The sequence below is a fragment of the Convolutriloba macropyga genome, chromosome 4 (genome assembly GCF_964194025.1).
Source record: "Convolutriloba macropyga chromosome 4, txConMacr16.3, whole genome shotgun sequence".
In the NCBI taxonomy this organism is placed as follows: Eukaryota; Metazoa; Xenacoelomorpha; order Acoela; family Convolutidae; genus Convolutriloba; species Convolutriloba macropyga.
Window position 1 is genome coordinate 74089178 of NC_134471.1, and position 19087 is coordinate 74108264.

At 34.8% G+C, this 19087-nt stretch overlaps 1 protein-coding gene and 1 non-coding gene across 2 annotated transcripts in view; one reads left to right on the plus strand and one right to left on the minus strand.

The window, feature by feature from the left end:
• Positions 1 to 19087, plus strand: part of LOC142338168 (proteasome adapter and scaffold protein ECM29-like) — a 198860-nt gene that overhangs the window by 54405 nt on the left and 125368 nt on the right. Inside the window, exons 8-11 of the mRNA XM_075387804.1 lie at positions 1661 to 1827; positions 2444 to 2614; positions 15214 to 15408; positions 16007 to 16185. Coding sequence (XP_075243919.1) covers positions 1661 to 1827; positions 2444 to 2614; positions 15214 to 15408; positions 16007 to 16185 — 712 coding nt within the window. The remainder of the gene's footprint in view (positions 1 to 1660; positions 1828 to 2443; positions 2615 to 15213; positions 15409 to 16006; positions 16186 to 19087) is intronic.
• Trnag-gcc (transfer RNA glycine (anticodon GCC)) lies at positions 2146 to 2216 on the minus strand. Its single transcript has one exon. It is a non-coding gene; the product is annotated as a tRNA-Gly (tRNA).

The window sequence follows — 19087 nt, forward strand, 5'->3', positions numbered from 1 at the left end:
ACTTGTAGCTTCTGTAGTTAGCTATCATGTGGCTAAGCTGATAAATAGGAGCATTCAAGAAGGGTTTTTTTTCCGGTTTGTCTTAAAACAGCTAAGGTAATTCCTATACATAAAAATGGAAGTTTTGAAAATCCTTCAAACTATCGACCAATTAGTCTATTGTCATCCCTAAGCAAAGTGTTTGAAAAAGTCTTGAATACAAGAATGGTTGAATTCCTCGAAAAACATCAACTTCTCTCAAACGAACAGTTCGGTTTCCGGCCAAAACGCTCATGCACACACGCTATCACATCAGTTACAGAACTGATGCGAAATGTTATTGACTCACAAAAAATGGGTTTCGCTTGCTTCATTGACTTTCAAAAGGCATTTGACACAATTGATCATTCACTTCTGATAAAAAAAAATTACAAAATCTAGGCTTTCGAGGAAAAATTAGTACACTCTTATGCTTCATTCCTGTCAGATAGAAAACAATTTGTAGTCCACGGATCAAAAGAGTCGAAAAAATGGAAATTAATGTAGGTGTTCAACAGGGATCAATTTTGGGCCCGTTGCTGTTTCTTTTGTTTATCAATGATCTGCCTCAAATTGTTCAAGATAATTCAAAAATAGCACTTTTTGCAGACGACACAACACTTTTAACATCAGGCAGTAATTTGGAAATTGAGGAAAAGCTCAATAATGACTTGAAAAAGATTGAAAATTGGTCCTCAAGAAACAAACTTGTCATTAACAGTAAGAAATGTAAAATTGTTGGTTTTGGCCGGAATGTACAAAAATCAAAAAATCTGCTATCAGGCGAAGTGCTTGAAGAAGTAAATTCATTCAAATATCTAGGAGTGTTCATAGATAAGCATCTCAATTTTGATCCACACATTGAATATGTAGGCAAAACATTAGCAAAATTCAACGGAATGCTGTTCCGAGCAAGAAACTTTTTTACGAAAACTTTTTTATTACAAATGTATAATAGTTATGCCAAACCAATGATATCGTACGGCATTTTAGCTTACGGTTCCGCAAAAAAAACAAAACTTAGTTCGATTTTCTGTCTACAAAAACGCATTTTAAAGACTATCTTTTTCAAAAAGAGAGGAGACCATGTATGCTATCTTTTCAAGCGTTACAACGTGCTGTCAGTTTTTGACTTATATTTTGACGCTCTTGTAAAAGAGATCCTGGATCAGATTGCAAAAGTTTCTCCTTTGAATTTTCTTGATGTTGACAGTAACAGGCCGAACACGCGGGCATCCATTAAGTCACTCATCCCTTTACCAAAATTTAAAACACACACTCAGAAGAAATCCTTGAGATTTTCAATAATAAAAATGTTCAACTACCTTGCTAAAGAAAGTCTATTACCCAAACAAGTATCTAAAGAACAGATTTTTTTGACTCGAACTAAACTTAGGGCATATTATTTGGATAATGAAGATGTTTTCGATTTGTTTTTTTAGGTATTGCACGTTTTTTCTCTGGGCACCTTTTGTAGAGTCATTTGACTCGTATGGTGTCCAAGGTGGTAATTTGATTAAACTTAATATTCTGTATAAAATGCTCTGTATCATCTACCATCTGAATTTAAATCAATCAATCAATCGATTTGTAAATAAACTCAAAGGAATGTGTGCATAACTATCAAATGATAAATGTTCAGGTGATGACGAGCTGTTTGCAGAGGGAGAGATAGGCAAGACCCCTTCTGGGGGTTCAATCTCTACCTATAAAGACTTGTGCTCATTGGCCACTGATCTGAACAAACCAGATCTGGTTTACAAGTTCATCTCACTCTCTAAACACAACATGATGTGGAATTCACGAAAGGTATGCTACACACTAAGTAAATTCGGGTCTTTCCCCATTACCCCCCCCCCCCCAGCTTAGTGGTCAGATATGGGGGGCTATAATGGGGGGGGGCTATAATGGGACAGACCCGTAAATTCAACATTATCTTAACCTAACGGTAAAACCCAAGTTCAGGTAAGGTTTAGAAAAACGTTACCAACTTAACCTAAACATGAATTGAGGCAAAAAGTAACCGCAACTAAGTTCAATATGAAATGCCTCTAGAGAACAGTTCCAGTTGCTCTAAACTCATCTAACCAGCAGGAAATCAAAATGTATTGACATTTATGTCAAAAGTGCATCGGCCGGGAATCGAACCCGGGTCTATCGCGTGGCAGGCGACAATTCTACCACTGAACCACCGATGCTTGAAAGCGTAACCAAACAATAGGGCAACAAATTTTTGCGCAACCTTTTTAAGTCTTTTGACTTTTCGTCAAGATAGAAGAGAAGTGATAAAAAATTGCTATGCTCTACATGTAAGGCTCAGCATAGTTGTTGCGGAAAAATTTATTGGAAGCAGAAATTCATTGTCCAAAGGGGGAATCCAAAGGGCACAAACGGAAAAGATCCAAATTTTCATTTGATATTGCAGGGTGCAGCGTTTGGGTTCTCCTATCTGGCAGAGCAAGCGTCCTCTGAATTGGAGCCTCATTTCCCAAAACTGCTCCCCAAACTGTACAGGTACAAATTCGACCCAAACCCTCAAGTCAGAGACTCAATGGGCAGAATTTGGAGCTCACTGGCTGGAAACCTCAAAGACGTGGTTAGTACTTAATGTACATTTGGTAATTATCCGAACTATTTTGGTTTTAAAAGCCTCAGCACCAAATATTCAATGTGGCACGGTAATGATACCCCTGAGGGGGGGGGGGGGGGGGGGTCAATCACAAGCGTCATTTTTGAGTCCAGCTAAAGTTGAGGCTCTCGTTAAAGTCAAGACAGAGTCTTTTCGTTGCCAATATCTGTTGAACACGTTCTTTTCATGAACATTTTCAGTCGAGGACGGTATTTTCATATGTCTAGATGTAGATTAGGGTGGCGATAATTCAGCTACCTGACGACTTGCGGTTAACACATTCTGTTGCATCAACTTCGTTGTATTTCAATTAACAAAATGTGCGTCAACACTACAGTAAGGCTCATTTAAAAACAAGTTCCTTGTTAGCATTCAACAAACTGTAATGACACAATTAAAAAATTGTCCAGACCAGGATTCGAACCTGGGATATTTTTACGGAAATAATTCATTGTTCGAACCATGATTTGAATCTGGGTTAGTGCGGTCGCATAGCAATGTCTTAATCATTAGACGTTATTTGCCGACACTTGTTTTTTCCTGAGTGTCATTTTTCTAAATTTCTCGCATAAGTTTTCTCTGTATCCTTCTCTGGTAGACAAGTTGCAATCACGGACCTTTCATTCTATGTTTGTTAATAGCCGCCCTCATCTTCTCAGCCGGCTATTATAGCGCTCCTATTTTTTACAATTCAAAGAATTTGAATTGTATTGGGGCGCTGTCTTTTTTTTTAAGATCTGTTCACACATGATTTTTGAAGTCAAATTGGAGTAGTGATTTTGGTCACGCCGAAACAGGAAATGGAGCGAAAAAGCGAGTGGTTTTGCGGCGTGAATTTTTTTCGCTCTAATTTTAAAGTAGAGTGAGAAAATGGTGTTTGAACAAAAATTCGGTTTCTTGGTAGTGGTTTTTTGTTCACATGCGGCAATTTCACTCTGATTTTTACTGTTTTTTCGATTTTTTGGATCGGATTTTTTTCTAAATGGTTTTCCCAATCCATTCAAAGCTCATTCTAGGCCTAGTTTTTTGTGTGAATTAAATTTTCATTTCTCGTTAGTGGTTTTTTTGTTCACATGCGGCATTTTCACATTGATTTTCTGTTTTTTTGTTATTTTTTATCAGAATTTTAAAAAAAATGGTTTTCTCAATTCACTCTTAGTCCATTCTAGGTCTGGTTTTTCTGTTTAGTCAATGAAAATTCTTTGAATTGTACGTCAGGACTTGTCCTGCTATGTTTTTTTACTTCGTCGGATAAAAAAATGTTTCGCTTTACCTCATTTTGCCGCCTTTTCAACATTTTGCGTGAAATTTTTTTGACTTCTCTAGGCTAGTTTCTCTCTTCTCTCATTCTGCTAAAAGTGAATTTGAACATCAGTTGCTCAGCAAAGCAATTCAAAATGAACAGAGTCAGTATAAAAATTGAAGTCAGAGAAACGGGATAAACCCATAAAGCCCAATTTTAGATGCCCGCTATTTGAACGTCGTTCCTATAAGTCTTAGTTACCACCTCTAATGCTTATTGGTGTTGATAGTAGCCCCTGTAGCCTCTCTCTAAGAAACAGAAGTATGTTCAACTACGAAATGCCATCAAAATAAATCGGACTTAAAAAATATTTTTGTACAAAAATCTTTTTTTTTTCAATATATTCTGTTATTTCAATCCCAATCATGCTTATTGGAATCAACGGCGGCTATTTTCCGGCAATCTGCCGGGTATGTTTCAATTTGCAAATCAAAACAGTTATAAAATATTGGTAAAACTACACTTTTAAAAAAACTTGCTCACTAAAAAATCTGATTTTCAAAATATTTCTCTTCTTGATAGCCGCAACGCGATATCTGGGGCTACTTTTCGCTTTCTTTTTGTTAATCTACATCAAATAATGAGAAAACTGTGCTTTCTCGATTTTAATGTTTCCTGTCTTTTAAGTTTTTTTGTTCGAGTTTTTCCTAATATTTAATAGATCTCGTTTTTTGTTCAGTCAATGAAAATTCTTTGAACTGTAAGTCAGGACTTGTCCTGCCACGTTTGTTATTTAGTCAAGATAATTGTAACGACCATATGAAGTCACGGTCAGTTCAAATCTGCTTTTTTGCATTAATTCATGCAATTTTGCCTTAATTGTATGCGTGACCCCATTTTCACACTTAGTGTAGCGAGTTTTTGCTCATTCGCGTGATTATGTTTTTGGTCACACGTGATTACCTCGCTCTCAAAAGTGATTTTCCTCACTTTCAAATTGACTTTTCTTTGTTTTATTTTAATGTTAACGGAGTGAGTGTCACCCTAGTTGGAGGCTAATTGAGAGCAGCTAATAGAAGCAGCAATAAGTTACACATATTTTTAATCGAAACTTAACATATTAGCAATTTTAGCACGGATTTTTTTGGTATGCTTTTTATATTATATTTTTGAAACCTCAGATCTACCATGCTATATTTGCTTTTTTCAGGCAATGTCAGTTGTTTTTCGTGAAATTTACCTGCTGCATTGTTTTATTTTTTAAACCAGTCAAAGGAAAAGAGTTTTATATCTTGATTTTTGTGGAAGCTCTGTGACCGCAACTTAATAGACGCCATAATGGGAAATTGTATTGTTAAAACATTTTGATATATGAGGTCAACATGGATATTTTTTCTATTTCTGGATATTTTTTTCAATAGCTTGTTTCTTGTGACCGATTGATGAAGTTGTTCCAAATGTCTAATGACTCCCTTAGTCGCTGAGTTTTTGTGAACTGCTCAGGGCACTGTTATAGTGACTTGGTCAGTCCAGACACCAGGACAAAAGGGAAAATTCTAATCACTTTATGCAATTTAGCGAACGTAATTCAGTTGAATGAATGGTTAGCCTTTTTTCATGGGATTTAGAAGTTATCTCCGGGCTATTGAAATTTTTTGGGAAATCTTTTAGCAAAAATTTTTTCCAAACAAAGTTTTTCTTATTTTGCGTTCCTATTTTAATCTTTTCCAAGTATTTTAGAATTTCATATAATGAATTTCATTGCCTTAAAAGTTTTGATGCCATAAACATAGTTCTTAAATGTTATTCTTTGTGAGTTTTTACACATTAACCATGTTGACAAATATTAGCCAATCAACATTTGGTTGCTCTTAAGTAAAATTTTTGACGTGGAAGAAACGCGGAAGACATCCTATCATCTCAGAAGCGTTTTTCAACTTATCATCTCACGTTTTTCATCCTATCATCTCAGAAGGTTTATGAGTAAAATTTGTCCAATTTTCGCAATGTGGTTAATGGAAACGTCCCGGCAGTTTCCAATATAAAAACCAAAACCAAGTGGGTGAAAATTGATGACTAGAAGTTTTTTTTCAAACTGATTTAATGTTGATACCAAGAATAAAGAACGGTTAGACCGCAGTTTTTAGCTGGCAAGCTCAAATATGTTATTTCAAAGCTTTATTTTGACAAAAAATCTGTTCCGATGTATTGCTGCACTCTTGCAGCTGTTTCTTGTCTATTTTTTATGAAATGAAAATATTGCACCAAAAATAATTAATGAAGCAAAACTCAAGTGAAGTTGACTTGCAAGATTCTTACATATTAAATATCAGACTTGGAAGTTTTAATAATTTAAAATATCGCCCTTTGAATTCTTGCATTTTCAGAAAATTCAAAATTGACTTTCACATTCATATTAGTTGACCTTTTGACTTGCAAGTTCTTTTATGCTAACCTTTTTTGCATGAAACATGCAAGTTTTTGTAAATTAATGTCGAGTTACATGTATTGAGTGCAATTAACTCAAATACAGTGAAAGCTCTGGCATTTTATTGCATATATATTATTTTTTTGCATATTTTGTATATCGAAACGTCGACAAATGTATTTTCGTAGTTTGTTTCGCTGGATATTTCTGTTTGCCAGCCTTAAGTTCGAATTTTTAACTGAATCTCCAAAGGAGACAAATTGCCAAAATTCTGGCTTTGCTCTCGCATGTTATGGTAATTGTAATTATTTTGAAAATGAGGAACACTCCGGAGAAATTGGCAATAAAAACTTGTTCTTAGTTACATGAGTTTTGAGATAGATTCAGAACTGTTCTTGAGGGACAGTTGTTGTTGATTTTTGCAACCCATGTTTAGAAATTGTATGGTCAAAAAAATCTATGACACTTCACCAACATTGTTTTTGAATGTGTATTTTCTTAAGAAGCTGTTTTTTTTGTTCTCTTTTTTGTATTTAGCTCTAAATTTCATGTCTTCAAAATATTTTTCTATTGATAAAAAATTGTGGTCAGTCTATTATCGAGGTCGTTTAGTTGGGCGCTGTGTATTTTTGTACCAGCGGCTACTTGAAATTTTTCCATTGCGTTGTTGAAAAATATGATTTTTTTAGCTTAATATTTATCAATTAACTTTGTCCTGCGCCTAAAATGCTCTAATATCTATTTTTACTTTTTGATGTGTTTGATGCCTCTTTTCATTCAAGAAATGTACATTTTATTTGAAGAACGATCTGTCTGAAGTTAAAGAAGAATAAATGTCACCGAATTCTTGTAATGTTGTGTTAGAAAATTTCGACAAAGGTAAACTGCACATGTGGTATTCGAGGAAAATGGTAATCAGTTTTTGTTATCCAGGTTGGTTGTGGCTATAGGTCTGTCTTACCAAATTATAAACAAGAAATTTGTTGATTATTATTTCGCAATTTGGTTTCTAGCACTAATAATATCTACTCTCTCAGGATAAAGGCCTCGGCCCACAACCAGTACGGACCGGGCGGAATTGGGTCGCGGACTTGAGGTTCAAGCTAAAAATTGAATTTTGGGTATGGGCCAGATGTAATGGCGCCACCAAAGATTTTCTCCTACAAGCTTGGTCACACCTTCCCCTCCCACCTCAAATCCATGCCTGTCTTGGGTCGCAGACTTCATCCTTGGCTACACGATATAACCGAAATATTATTTATCTGTGGTGCCAAGATTGCGATTCTATTTGTAGTAATTATATCTGATTGTTTCTTCAATGCCAACAAAGCGATTCGTTAATATGCCTTTGCAAATAATATTTTGAGCCATTGTCATCTTTAAAATTTTTCTCAAAGCGTACAGAAGTAAAAATTAGGACTATTTTGCATTTTTATGTTATCAATTGATCGATTGAAAAAATATACTTGAGCACAAGTAAAAGGTAATCGAAATTTATTACACGTAAAGAGACCGAAAAATACATAAAAGCTTTTAAATTGCTCTCAAACGAAGTTTTTATTAGCAATTTTATTAGTCCTGTGGTCTTTTTTATGCGATTTTTTGCTTGACTAATTTTTCGTCTGATCCATTTGACTGCTCGTCCCCGAAAACGGACTAAATAGCCCAGCGGGTATGAAGTGCTCTTAGAGTTTCTCACAAGTTTCCAAGTTTGCGATCCACTTAAACTGTTTTGGAGTCTTATACTTATGGTGCGAAGATCGGTTCTTAGAGATTGACTCCCCCCGCCCACTGTTGCCCGCCCTCAAATGTTGCCACCCCATCAGCCTCCCGGTTCACCCCCTCCCGTTGCTCTCACTTACGCCCCTTCAATTATGATAAAGCTAGCCTCGCTAAACGGTGCCTAGCTACTGACGAAGCCAACCGCTCGCCGGTCGTTTCAGAGAAATTTGCCCGACGTTTTTTGGTTATGTTTTTTTCTTACCCAGACTTTCGTTTCTGTAAAACTTAAGAATTTCAAGTATTTTGTGTGAGGGCTTGGTCCACATATAATAAGTATACATGCTATTAATTGCCTGACGAAGCTTGTCAAATTTGTACATAGCGAAGTTTGTTGCAATTTTATTAGTCCTGTGGTCTTTTTATGTGATTTTTCGCTTGATTGTTTTGTCGTCTGAACCATTTAACTTTTCTTCCTTAAAACGGGGTTAACAGTCAAAACCAGGAGGGCATTAAGTGGCCGAGCTGCTCTCGTAGAGCCCTTCGCCTTACTAGTCCCTAAGTATGCGTTTCACTCTGAAACTGTTTTGAGGAGACAATTTTATGGTGTGAGGTCAGTTCTTTATCAAAACTTTGCCCCCCTCAGTCACCGCCCCTTTAACTATACCTCATACCGCACCCCCAATTAAACCCCCGCCATTCCGTTAGTGGGATTTGATAACTTTTTAAGTCGAGTCATGACGATTGTCTGCTGGTTTTACTTTTCTGCAGATACATTGTCTGAACACTGTCACTTAGTTAGATATCGTATATTTATATAGTTTTCTGAAAATTCCACTGATTTGTTTTAGTTTGTTATGCTTTTTATAATTTAAATTAGTAGCCATCATCTGCTCAAACGGCTATTATATAGGTGAGTTCCTTCTTTTAGTTCCCTTTACGCGTTATTCACGCTTTGCATTTTACACATGTCCATATTTTTACATATTTGATGTTTGACTTAATTCGCTATTTGAATTCAGTGGAATTTGATTTCTTCTCTCAAAGAATTATGTAATGAGTGCTTAATATTCTTTTAGTTATCAAAATTCATCAGAGTTAATGCGAGTATTAATTTAAAGCTACTTTTCCTCAAATCTGAGTTCAGCATATACATAAGAACACGTTTCGATGCTTTCAAAAATGGGTTTTCAAACTTTATCCTTTTTTAAGCTTGTTTCAATCAGTCCGTCGTACCTGTTTCATACCTGTTTTATAATCCGGTATTGTGCAGCTGGCGTCAATAACAGCTGAACAATTTATCCATAATTGGCATGTTGATTGCTAAGTTATCAAAACTTTTGCTAAACTAGCGCAAAAAATTCTTGAATGCTTAAAATGAGGCTCTAACCAAACAGCGTGTTATTCATTAAAGGTTGATAAAAATATTTGTCTAACGGTGCATAAAAAAATCTTCTTTTTCTACTAGGAGGGCTTTTAAAACGAACAACAATGAAATTAAATTTATTTAGATTGACAAATTTCTGTAAATTTTCTAGTCTTCAGTTAAGTTAATCCACACTTGACGGGTTTTTTGGAGATCCGCGCATATCTTTCCACGTTCGATCGGCCAAAATTGGGTGAACAAAACATTTTGTCACTCTTGCAAATAAAAATAGAAGTTTTCCTCGTGGAGAAAGGAAGCTGTTGAGGTATGTAATCGGGATAAGTGAGACTCTTTTGTTTATAATTTTTCTTCAAAATTTTTTGTTCTGAATTGATGTATCTTAACTTATAACTTGGAGAACTTGGAGTTGATCCAAGGAGCTCTAATTTATTTAAAGTGACATAGTATGCGCTACCCTTAGTTTGGGCCAAACGTCGCTGTACCATCCTTGTTGATTAAGGAATTCTACCTTGTTTTGTTTTGTTTCTAGATTGTTTCGCACTTGAATGTGACCCAGTCTGTGAGGCCAACGACCCGAATTTTTTGTGGATCTATTCTGCCCCCCCCCCAACTTAGTGGGCATATAACTTTGCAATTGGGGAGCATAAAAACACGGAGTGGGCGAATCAGAATAGATCCTTTTTTGAACCTCGAGGACAATGGGCGCCAGAACCAAAGTTGTCTCTGACAAGAGCCAAGGAACGACTGTTTCTCTCCCATTTTTAATAGCCGCCCTCATCTTCCCAGCCGGCTATTATAGCGCTCCTATTTTTTTTATTACGACTCGAAGAGGAGTATTGGTTTTCTTAAGGTTTTTTACGACTCGAAGAGGAGTATTGGTTTTCTTAAGGTTTTTTTTTTTTTACCGGAAGTACTATTCGTTCAGACGCTGTTTTGACCTAAAAGCGAAAGTGAGAAAAATTGCCGTGTGAACTAATTTTTTCTGAGCGAGAGAAGTTTTTTGATCATGCGCTGCGTTTAGTGAATGACTTTTTGACTTTGAAAAGTAGTTTTTGACTGAATGGCACATATAGATAACCGTTTTTAGCCGTTTTTTCGTCTAATTGGCCCATTTTCTTTGCTTGTAATTTGGTTTTTTGTAGAAATGATTTTTATTCGATGCAATATTGAAATGTAAACCTTGGAAATTAATAGCACAGTGTTTTGCAGAGCCTGAAAACGCGTTTCAAGTTCAAAATTGGCATAAATTTCTTGATTTTTTAATTAATTTTTGGCTTTTTTCCTATTATTTTCTTCATTTTTGGATCTTTTAGCCTTCTTTATGCCAAAAATCAGTCAATATGACAACTTCCCGTTGACAATTCATATACTCGATGCCTCTTTTTACCTCGATGTAATTTTGTTTTATAAAGTTGTACATATGCTAATCCGATTTTGGTAGTTTTTTTCTTATTTTTCTCAGATTTTTGTCTGTATTTTGGTTTTAATTAGTAGAAATTTTCTTTTTGTGCAACATGAGGGGCTTTAATTTCGTTTCAATAAAAACGTCAATAATTTTTTACCGTTAAATTTTTGAAAATTAATTAAATTTTTTTATAAATGCAGTCCTAAAAATTTTTTGAGCTTTTTTTGCAAAATGTTTCGATGTTTCGTATGTTTGATTTCTGCTTTTTCTTTTTTTGGTCTGTTCAGGAGGATAGATTTTTGTCTCGGATGTATCGTTGTTTTTTTATGTCTTGAATGCCGAAAAATGAAATGGTGTTAGTTTTTCTTGTTTTTTTAAATTTGATTTTTAAACTTTCAAAACTTTTAAACTTTGATTTGAACATTCAAAAATCAAGAATTAGTCTTTGGTACGGTGTTCCTTACATTGTGTCCATATTGTTCACATTCTAGCTTGTATCATTCTAGCTCTGTCCTGGCACCTACGTTTATACTGGTTTTTTTTCATTTATTAACAAATTGAATGATTTCGGCTTTTTCTTAGATTTTCGTCATTTCTTTGGGTTGCAATTGATTTCATTCAACATAAGGCAGTACTAAGAGTTTACTAGAAAGCCTTTTCCAGAAAAGCTACTTATTACTTTTTATTGTATTTTTTTCCGACCTTGGTATTGTTCTTAAACATTTTTTGGCCTTTAAATATTACTCGGTTGCTTTTCTATGATTATTATAATTTTTGAATTAGTTTGAAATGATGTTGTCTAGCATATATACAAGAAGAAAAAAGTATATATTGTTTTTGTCTTAATTGCGGTGATGAGAAATCGAACTGTAGTAGTTTTCTGATTCTTAACTTTGAGCATTATTTTTTGAAAAATTTAATTTAGTTTCTAAGTTATTATTATCTGCCGTTTGCTTTAGCGATCTTTTTGAGATTAGAATCTTGAATTATTTGAGGGCAGTTGATAGCCCTGTCAGCTTTTTGAGACTATCAGTGTTTTGACTATCCTAATTATTTTGCACTTATCCTTACCAAACGTTTTCAATAAAAAATATTTTTGCGGCATTTTGTTTCTCTTGGTGACAGTGGTTTAAATTTCACCAATTTTTAGATCAGACCGGGGGGGGGGGGGGGTAATGAGTTTATGGTTTATTAAAAAAGGTAATGGTTTCAGCTGCAATTAGGGTTTTTGTCAAGTTTTTACGCTTCGAGTCGCTTCCGGAATTCTTCCGGCTATGTTTTTTTTTACCGGAAGTACTATTCGTTCAGACGCTGTTTTGACCTAAAAGCGAAAGTGAGAAAAATTGCCGTGTGAACTAATTTTTTCTGAGCGAGAGAAGTTTTTTGATCATGCGCTGCGTTTAGTGAATGACTTTTTGACTTTGAAAAGTAGTTTTTGACTGAATGGCACATATAGATAACCGTTTTTAGCCGTTTTTTCGTCTAAGTGGCCCATTTTTTTTGCTTGTAATTCGGTTTTTTGTAGAAATGATTTTTTTTTCGATGCTATATTGAAAAGGAAACCTTGGAAATTAATAGCACAGTGTTTTGCAGAGCCTGAAAACGCGTTTCAAGTTCAAAATTGGCATAAATTTCTTTATTTTTTAATTAATTTTTGGCCTTTTTCCTATTATTTTCTTCATTTTTGGATCTTTTAGCCGTCTTTTTGTCAAAAATCAGTCAATATGACAACTTCCCGTTGACAATTCATATACTCGATGCCTCTTTTTACCTCGATGTAATTTTGTTTTATAAAATTGTACATATGCTAATCCGATTTTGGTAGTTTTTTTCCTATTTTTCTCAGTTTTTTTTTTCTGTATTTTGGTTTTAATGCTAGAAATATTCTTTTTGTGCAACATGAGGTTCTTTAATTTCTTTTCAATAAAAACGTCAATAATTTTTTAGCGTCAAATTTTTGAAAATTAGTTATTTTTTTTTATAAATGCAGTCCTAAAAATTTTTTGACCTTTTTTTGCAAAATGTTTCAATGTTTCGTATGTTTGATTTCTGCTTTTTCTTTTTTTTGATCTGTTCAGGAGGATAGATTTTTGTCTTGGATGTATCGTTGTATTTCCTATGTCTCGAATGCTGAAAAATGAAATGGTGTTAGTTTTTCTTGTTTATTTAAATTTGATTTTTAAACTTTCAAAACTTTTAAACCTTGATTTGAACTTTCAAAAATCAAGAATTAGTCTTTGTTACGGTGTTCCTTACATTGTGTCCATATTGTTCATATTCTAGCTTGTATCATTCTAGCTCTGTCCTGGCACCTACATTTATACTGGTTTTATTGATTTTTTCAGTTATTAACAAATTGAATGATTTCGGCTTTTTCTTAGATTTTCGTCATGTCTTTGGGTTGCAATTGATTTCATTCAACATAAGGCAGTACTAAGAGTGTACTAGAAAGCCTTTTCCAGAATTGCTACTTATTACTTTTTATTGTATTTTTTCCGACCTTGGTATTGTTCTTAAACATTTTTTTGCCTTTAAATTATACTCGGTTGCTTTTCTATGATTATTTTTATTTTTGATTTAGTTTGAAATCATGTTGTCTAGCATATATACAAGAAGAACAAAGTATATGTTGTTTTTGCTTTAATTGCAGTGATGAGAAATCTAACTGTAGTAGTTTTCTGATTCTTAACTTTGAGCATTATTTTTTGAAAAATTTAGTTTAGTTTCTAAGTTATTATTATCTGCCGTTTGCTTTAGCGATCTTTTTCAGATTAGAATCATGAATTATTTGAGGGCAGTTGATAGCCCTGTCAGCTTTCTGAGACTATCAGTGTTTTGACTATCCTAATTATTTTGCACTTATCCTTACCAAACGTTTTCAATAATAAATATTTTTGCGGCATTTTGTTTCTCTTGGTGACAGAGGTTTTCACCAATTTTAAGATCAGACGGGGGGGGGGGGGGGGGGGGGATGGTGGGGTAATGAGTTTATGGTTTATTAAAAAAGGTAATGGTTCCAGCTGCAATTAGGGTTTTTGTCAAGTTTTTACGCTTCGAGTCGCTTCCGGAATTCTTCCGGCTATGTTTTTTTTTTACTTCGTCGAATAAAAAAATGTTTCGCTTTACCTCATTTTGCCAACATTTTGCGTGAAATCTTTTTGACTTCTCTAGGCTAGTTTCTCTCTTCTCTCATTCTGCTAAAAGTGATTTTGAACATCAGTTGCTCAGCAAAGCAACTCAAAATGAACAGAGTTAGTACAAAAATGGAAGTCAGAAATATAAACGGGATAAACCCATAAAGCCCAATTTTAGATATCCGTTATTTCAACGTCGTTCCTATAAGTCTTAATTACCATCTCTAATGCTTATTGGTATTGATATTAACCCTGTAGCCTCTCTCTAAGAAACAGAAGTATGTTCAACTACGAAATGCCATCAAAATAAATCGGACTTAAAAAATGTTTTTGTACAAAAATCTTTTTTTTCAATATCTTCTATTATTTCAATCCCAATCATGCTTATTGGAATCAACGGCGGCTATTTTCCGGCAATCTGCCGGGTATGTTTTAGTATTCAAAATAGTAATGAAAATAATCCATTTCCAGCCAAAATTGTTGCCCATTTTCTGAGTTACCAGAACAACAAGTTCCTTTGAATTGTTCACCTTCGAACTGTTGAAACTCTGCATACAAGGTACTAGTAACGTTTGTCCAACAGCTAGGTGAGTTTTTTGCCCACAGTTAAAGATAAGCAGTCAATGGGCAAAAGAAGTCTTACTTTGGGGCTCTTTGAACTATCCTGTGTTTAAACTACTAAAAGAAGACAGTCAGTACGGTACCGTTGGTATAAAGTTTAGATCGATTTTTTGGGTCTCAACTTGTTGCTCCCGTGCCCGAGTAGTACTTCCCGAAGTGCAAGCTGACTCGAAGCATGTCAAGAATTTAGTAAAGAAGTTTCATTTCAGATATTTAGTCTACGAAACTGTCAAGGTTCTGATAGTTTTCTGTTATAGTGCTTTTACCTGGGCTCTCGAGTGAAAGGTGCTTACAACTTGAGAGACTCCACCTTTGTTGCGAAATGATTTATAGATTTATGATCTCAATCAAAGAAATAAATTCTTTTTTTCTACCAGCCCACCCACACCTACCAACCCACAACCCCCGCAACCTGTTTCTCTCCCATTTTTTTCTAATGGCTCAACTTACTGTTGTACCGATAAGAGCTGCCTTGAGTTGCGGAATTATGCTCGAGTTAAATCCATTTCATTAAGTGTTCGGCAAAGTGAAAATTTTTTCTAAAAACACGCAAAACGAGCCTGGGAACCATTAGAACAATAATTTCCAACGCTGAAAAGGCAAAAGGTGGCAACTTTTTTGGTTTTCAGGTTGAGAAGTACGCGATTGAGATCAGTGACGAATTGATTTCTTCTCTGGAGAGTAGAGAGTGGCGGAGCAGAGAGGCAGCATGTCTCGCTCTCACTGACTTTGCCTCAAACATATACACCAACTCATCACTCTTCTCTTCTGACGTCATCAGCCAGTTCTGGACACTTGCATTTGCCAGATGCGATGATATCAAAGTAATTCCATACTCTGGTTTAGCTGCAGGGACTATCTCTGATGGTCTTGAAAAAATCATGCAGGAAATCTTGTACCAAATTGCATAATCTAGTAGGGATCTTGCAAGATATCGGGCTCTGTTTGATTAGGGGACGTGCAGTAGACCAGAGCTCGACTTTTGAATGGACAATTCTCGAGAAAAATTTGTGCAAACAATCAATTTGAGCCCAAAGCGTTTGAAGGGGTAATACTAGACCAATTGTTATATCTTTGATTATGCCTTGACGAATTATTACGGTATCGCTGACACATGAATCATATAAAATTTTAACATATCAATGAGCGAAAGATCATTTTTTCTCAACCATTATTTGTTATGCTAGAATCTGAATTCAATATGGAATGTAAATTTTGACTGACTCTGTCAAGAATGTCATCAATGAATAAACCAAAATATCAAATCAAATGAGGCGGAATTAGTTTAACAAAATAACATCTCGAAGCGCGTAAAATTACCTTTTTACCCAGGCCAACAGCTCAACATTTATAGCTGCAATGTCATTGAACAGCTGCACTCACAAAACTACCTGATTTATGACTAATTTTTTTTTCCCACAGGATTCTGTTCGAGTGGCAGGAGAGAAGGCACTTGGGTCCATCAGCAGGGCTGCCCTCAAGTGCTGTGGACCTGACTCTCCTCTTGGTCCCAATGGGAAGTCGGCGCTGGTGGGGGTATTGGTGCCTGTACTAGTCGAAAAGGGCCTTGGAAGCAAGATCAAAGTGGCCTCCGAAACTAGGTGAGACTTGTATGGTGGTTGAAAGTTGGGTTTTTTTTCCCAATGTACCTTCCTTTAGTGTGTGATTAAGGTGATCGTACCCCCATTTAAAACATTGTAAAATGTAGTTGTAAAAAATAATTAGCTAAGCTTGTTAATGTTTTCTTCAGGTGCCTCTTTTTCAAGCTGTTCTTGTTTTGATTTTTTTCGTTCGGTAAGAGGTTATTGTAGACTAAAGTAATATTATTATGATTCTTTTAATAGCTTTTAAAAACTATTTGTTAAATAAATGGAGTTTGAGGGTAATTTGAATATTCAAACATTTTGCAGATTTAAGCTATCTTAGCAATTTTTTTGCCCAGTTTGTTATTTTTATTAACAGCCACACAGCGATAGCAGGGGCTATTATTGGCCTTCTCTTGGTTTTTACAATTCAAAGAATTTTAATTGTATTGGGGCGCTGTCTTTTTACGACTCGAAGAGGAGTATTGGAGAAATCCTTTTTTAATCACTTCACTTGGAGTGAATTTTGCCGTTTGCCTTCAGAAATCACAACTGCCTTTTCGAATTTCTAGTTGATTTCTTATCTACCCAAAAATAAAATGAACTGTGCGTAGGAATTGATTTCATTTGAAGCACCTCACGATACTCAATAAGCGGCCTCTTCTACAACCACCAGGATCGACCTGTAGCAGGCAAAACCAAATTTTTCCGGGGTATCAATTCTTGTAGAGCGATTCATCTGACTACAGTTCGATATGTTTTTCTTTGGCTGGGGAAGAACAAAAAATAAACAACTGTTTTTATAGCTGCGAAGCTGTAGGCTGAGCGTAGCTATATTGCGGTGCTCTTGGTTTTTTGCCACTCGAAGAGGAGTATTGGTTTTCTTAAGGTTTTTTTTTACCGGAAGTACTATTCGTTCAGACGATGTTTTGACCTAAAAGCGAAAGCGAGTAAAATTGCAGTGTGAACTAATTTTTTCTGAGCGAGAGAAATTTTTTGATCATGCGCGGCGTTTAGTGAATGACTTTTTGACATTGAAAAGTAGTTTTTGACTGAATGGCACATATAGATAACCGTTTTTAGCCGTTTTTTCGTCTAAGTGGCCTAGTTTTTTTGGTTGTAATTTGGTTTTTTTAGAAATAATTTTTAATCGATGCTATGTTGAAATGTAAACTCCGGAAATTGATAGCACAGTATTTTGCATAGCCTGAAATTGCGTTTCAAATGCGAAATTGGCACATATTTCTTGATTTTTTAGTAAATTTTTGGCTTTTTTTCTATTAATTACTTCATTTTTGGATCTTTTAGCTGTTTTTTTGTCAAAAATCAGTTAATATGGAAACTTCCTTTTGATAATTCATATACTCAATGCCTCTTTCTACCTCGATGTAATTTTGTTTCATAAAATTGTACAGTTGCTAATCCGATTTTCGTAGTTTTTTGCCAATTTTTTTCAGTTTTTTTGTTTGTATTTCGCTTTTAATCACTAGAAATAGTATTTTGGGGAACATGAGGGACTTTAATTTTGTTTCAATAAAAATTCAATCATTTTTTGGTGTTAAGTTTTTGAAAAAAACAGATAAATTTTTTTCACAAATGCGCAGTCTTAATTATTTTTTGACCACTTTTTTGCAAAATGTTTCATTGTTTCGTATGTCTGAATTCTTCTTTTTCTTGTTTTATTCTGTTCAGCAAGTTGGATTTTTGTCTTGAATGACTCGTTGTCTTTTCTATGTCTCGAATGCTGATCAATGAAATGTGCTCATTTTTCTTGATTTTTTTTAAATTTGATTTTTAACTTTCAAAAATCAAGAATTGGTCTTTTTGTTACGGTGTTCCTAAGATTCTGTCCATATTCTTCACATTCTCGTTTGTATCATTCTAGTTTTGTCCTGGCAGCTACTTTTGTATTCGTTATATTGATTTTTTCAGTTGTTAAAAAATTGAATGAATTCATCTTTTTCTTAGATCTTGGTTTCTTCGGTTTGCAATTGAATTAATTCAAAATAAGGCAGTACTGGGAGTTTGCCAGAAAGTCTTTTCCAACATTTCGACTTAATACTATTCATTGCAATTGTTTTCCGGGCTTGGTATTGTTTTTAGACGACTGTTTGTCTTTGAAAATTATCCTGTTGCTTTTGTTTTTCTATGATTAATTTAATTTTTGAATTAGTATGAAATCATGTTGTCTAGCATATATACAACAAGGAAGAATCATGTATTATTTTTGTCTTAATTGCCGTGATTAGAAATCTAATTGTAGTAGTTCTCTGATTCTTAAGTTTGAGCACTCTTTTTTGAATAATTTTGACTTTCCTGTCTTTTTTGAAAAGTTTTTATCTGCCGTTTGCTTTCGCGATCTTTTTGAGATTAGAATCATTAATTATCTGAGGGCAATTGATGGCCCTGTCAACTTTGTCAGGCTATCAGTTTTTTGACCATCCTAAAAATTTCAGACTTTTTTAACGTTACCAAACGTTTTCAATAATATAATTTTGCTGCATTTTCTTTCTCTTGGTGACAGTGGTTTAAGTTTCACCAATTTTTAGATCAGACCCGTGGAGGTAATGAGTTAATGGTTTAATACAAAAGGTAATGGCTTCAGCTTTTTGTGAAGTTTTGGTGCTTCGAGTCGCTTCCGGAATGAAGCGTCAGACGACGAAACAAAAAAAAAATAAACAACTGTTTTTATAGCTGCGAAGCTGTAAGCTGAGCGTAGCTATATTGCGGTGCTCTTGGTTTTTTTTTGTTTCGTCGTCTGACGCTTCATTTTCGTTTTACATTTGTTCTAGAACATTCTGTCTCGTCACTGCTTAAATGGCTTTTTCGCGCTTGATTTCACGCTTTCTGCGTGACCTAAATTGCGGTTATTCAGAAACAGAATCTGTTCCTAAAAGAAATTTGATTGTAAGAAAACAGA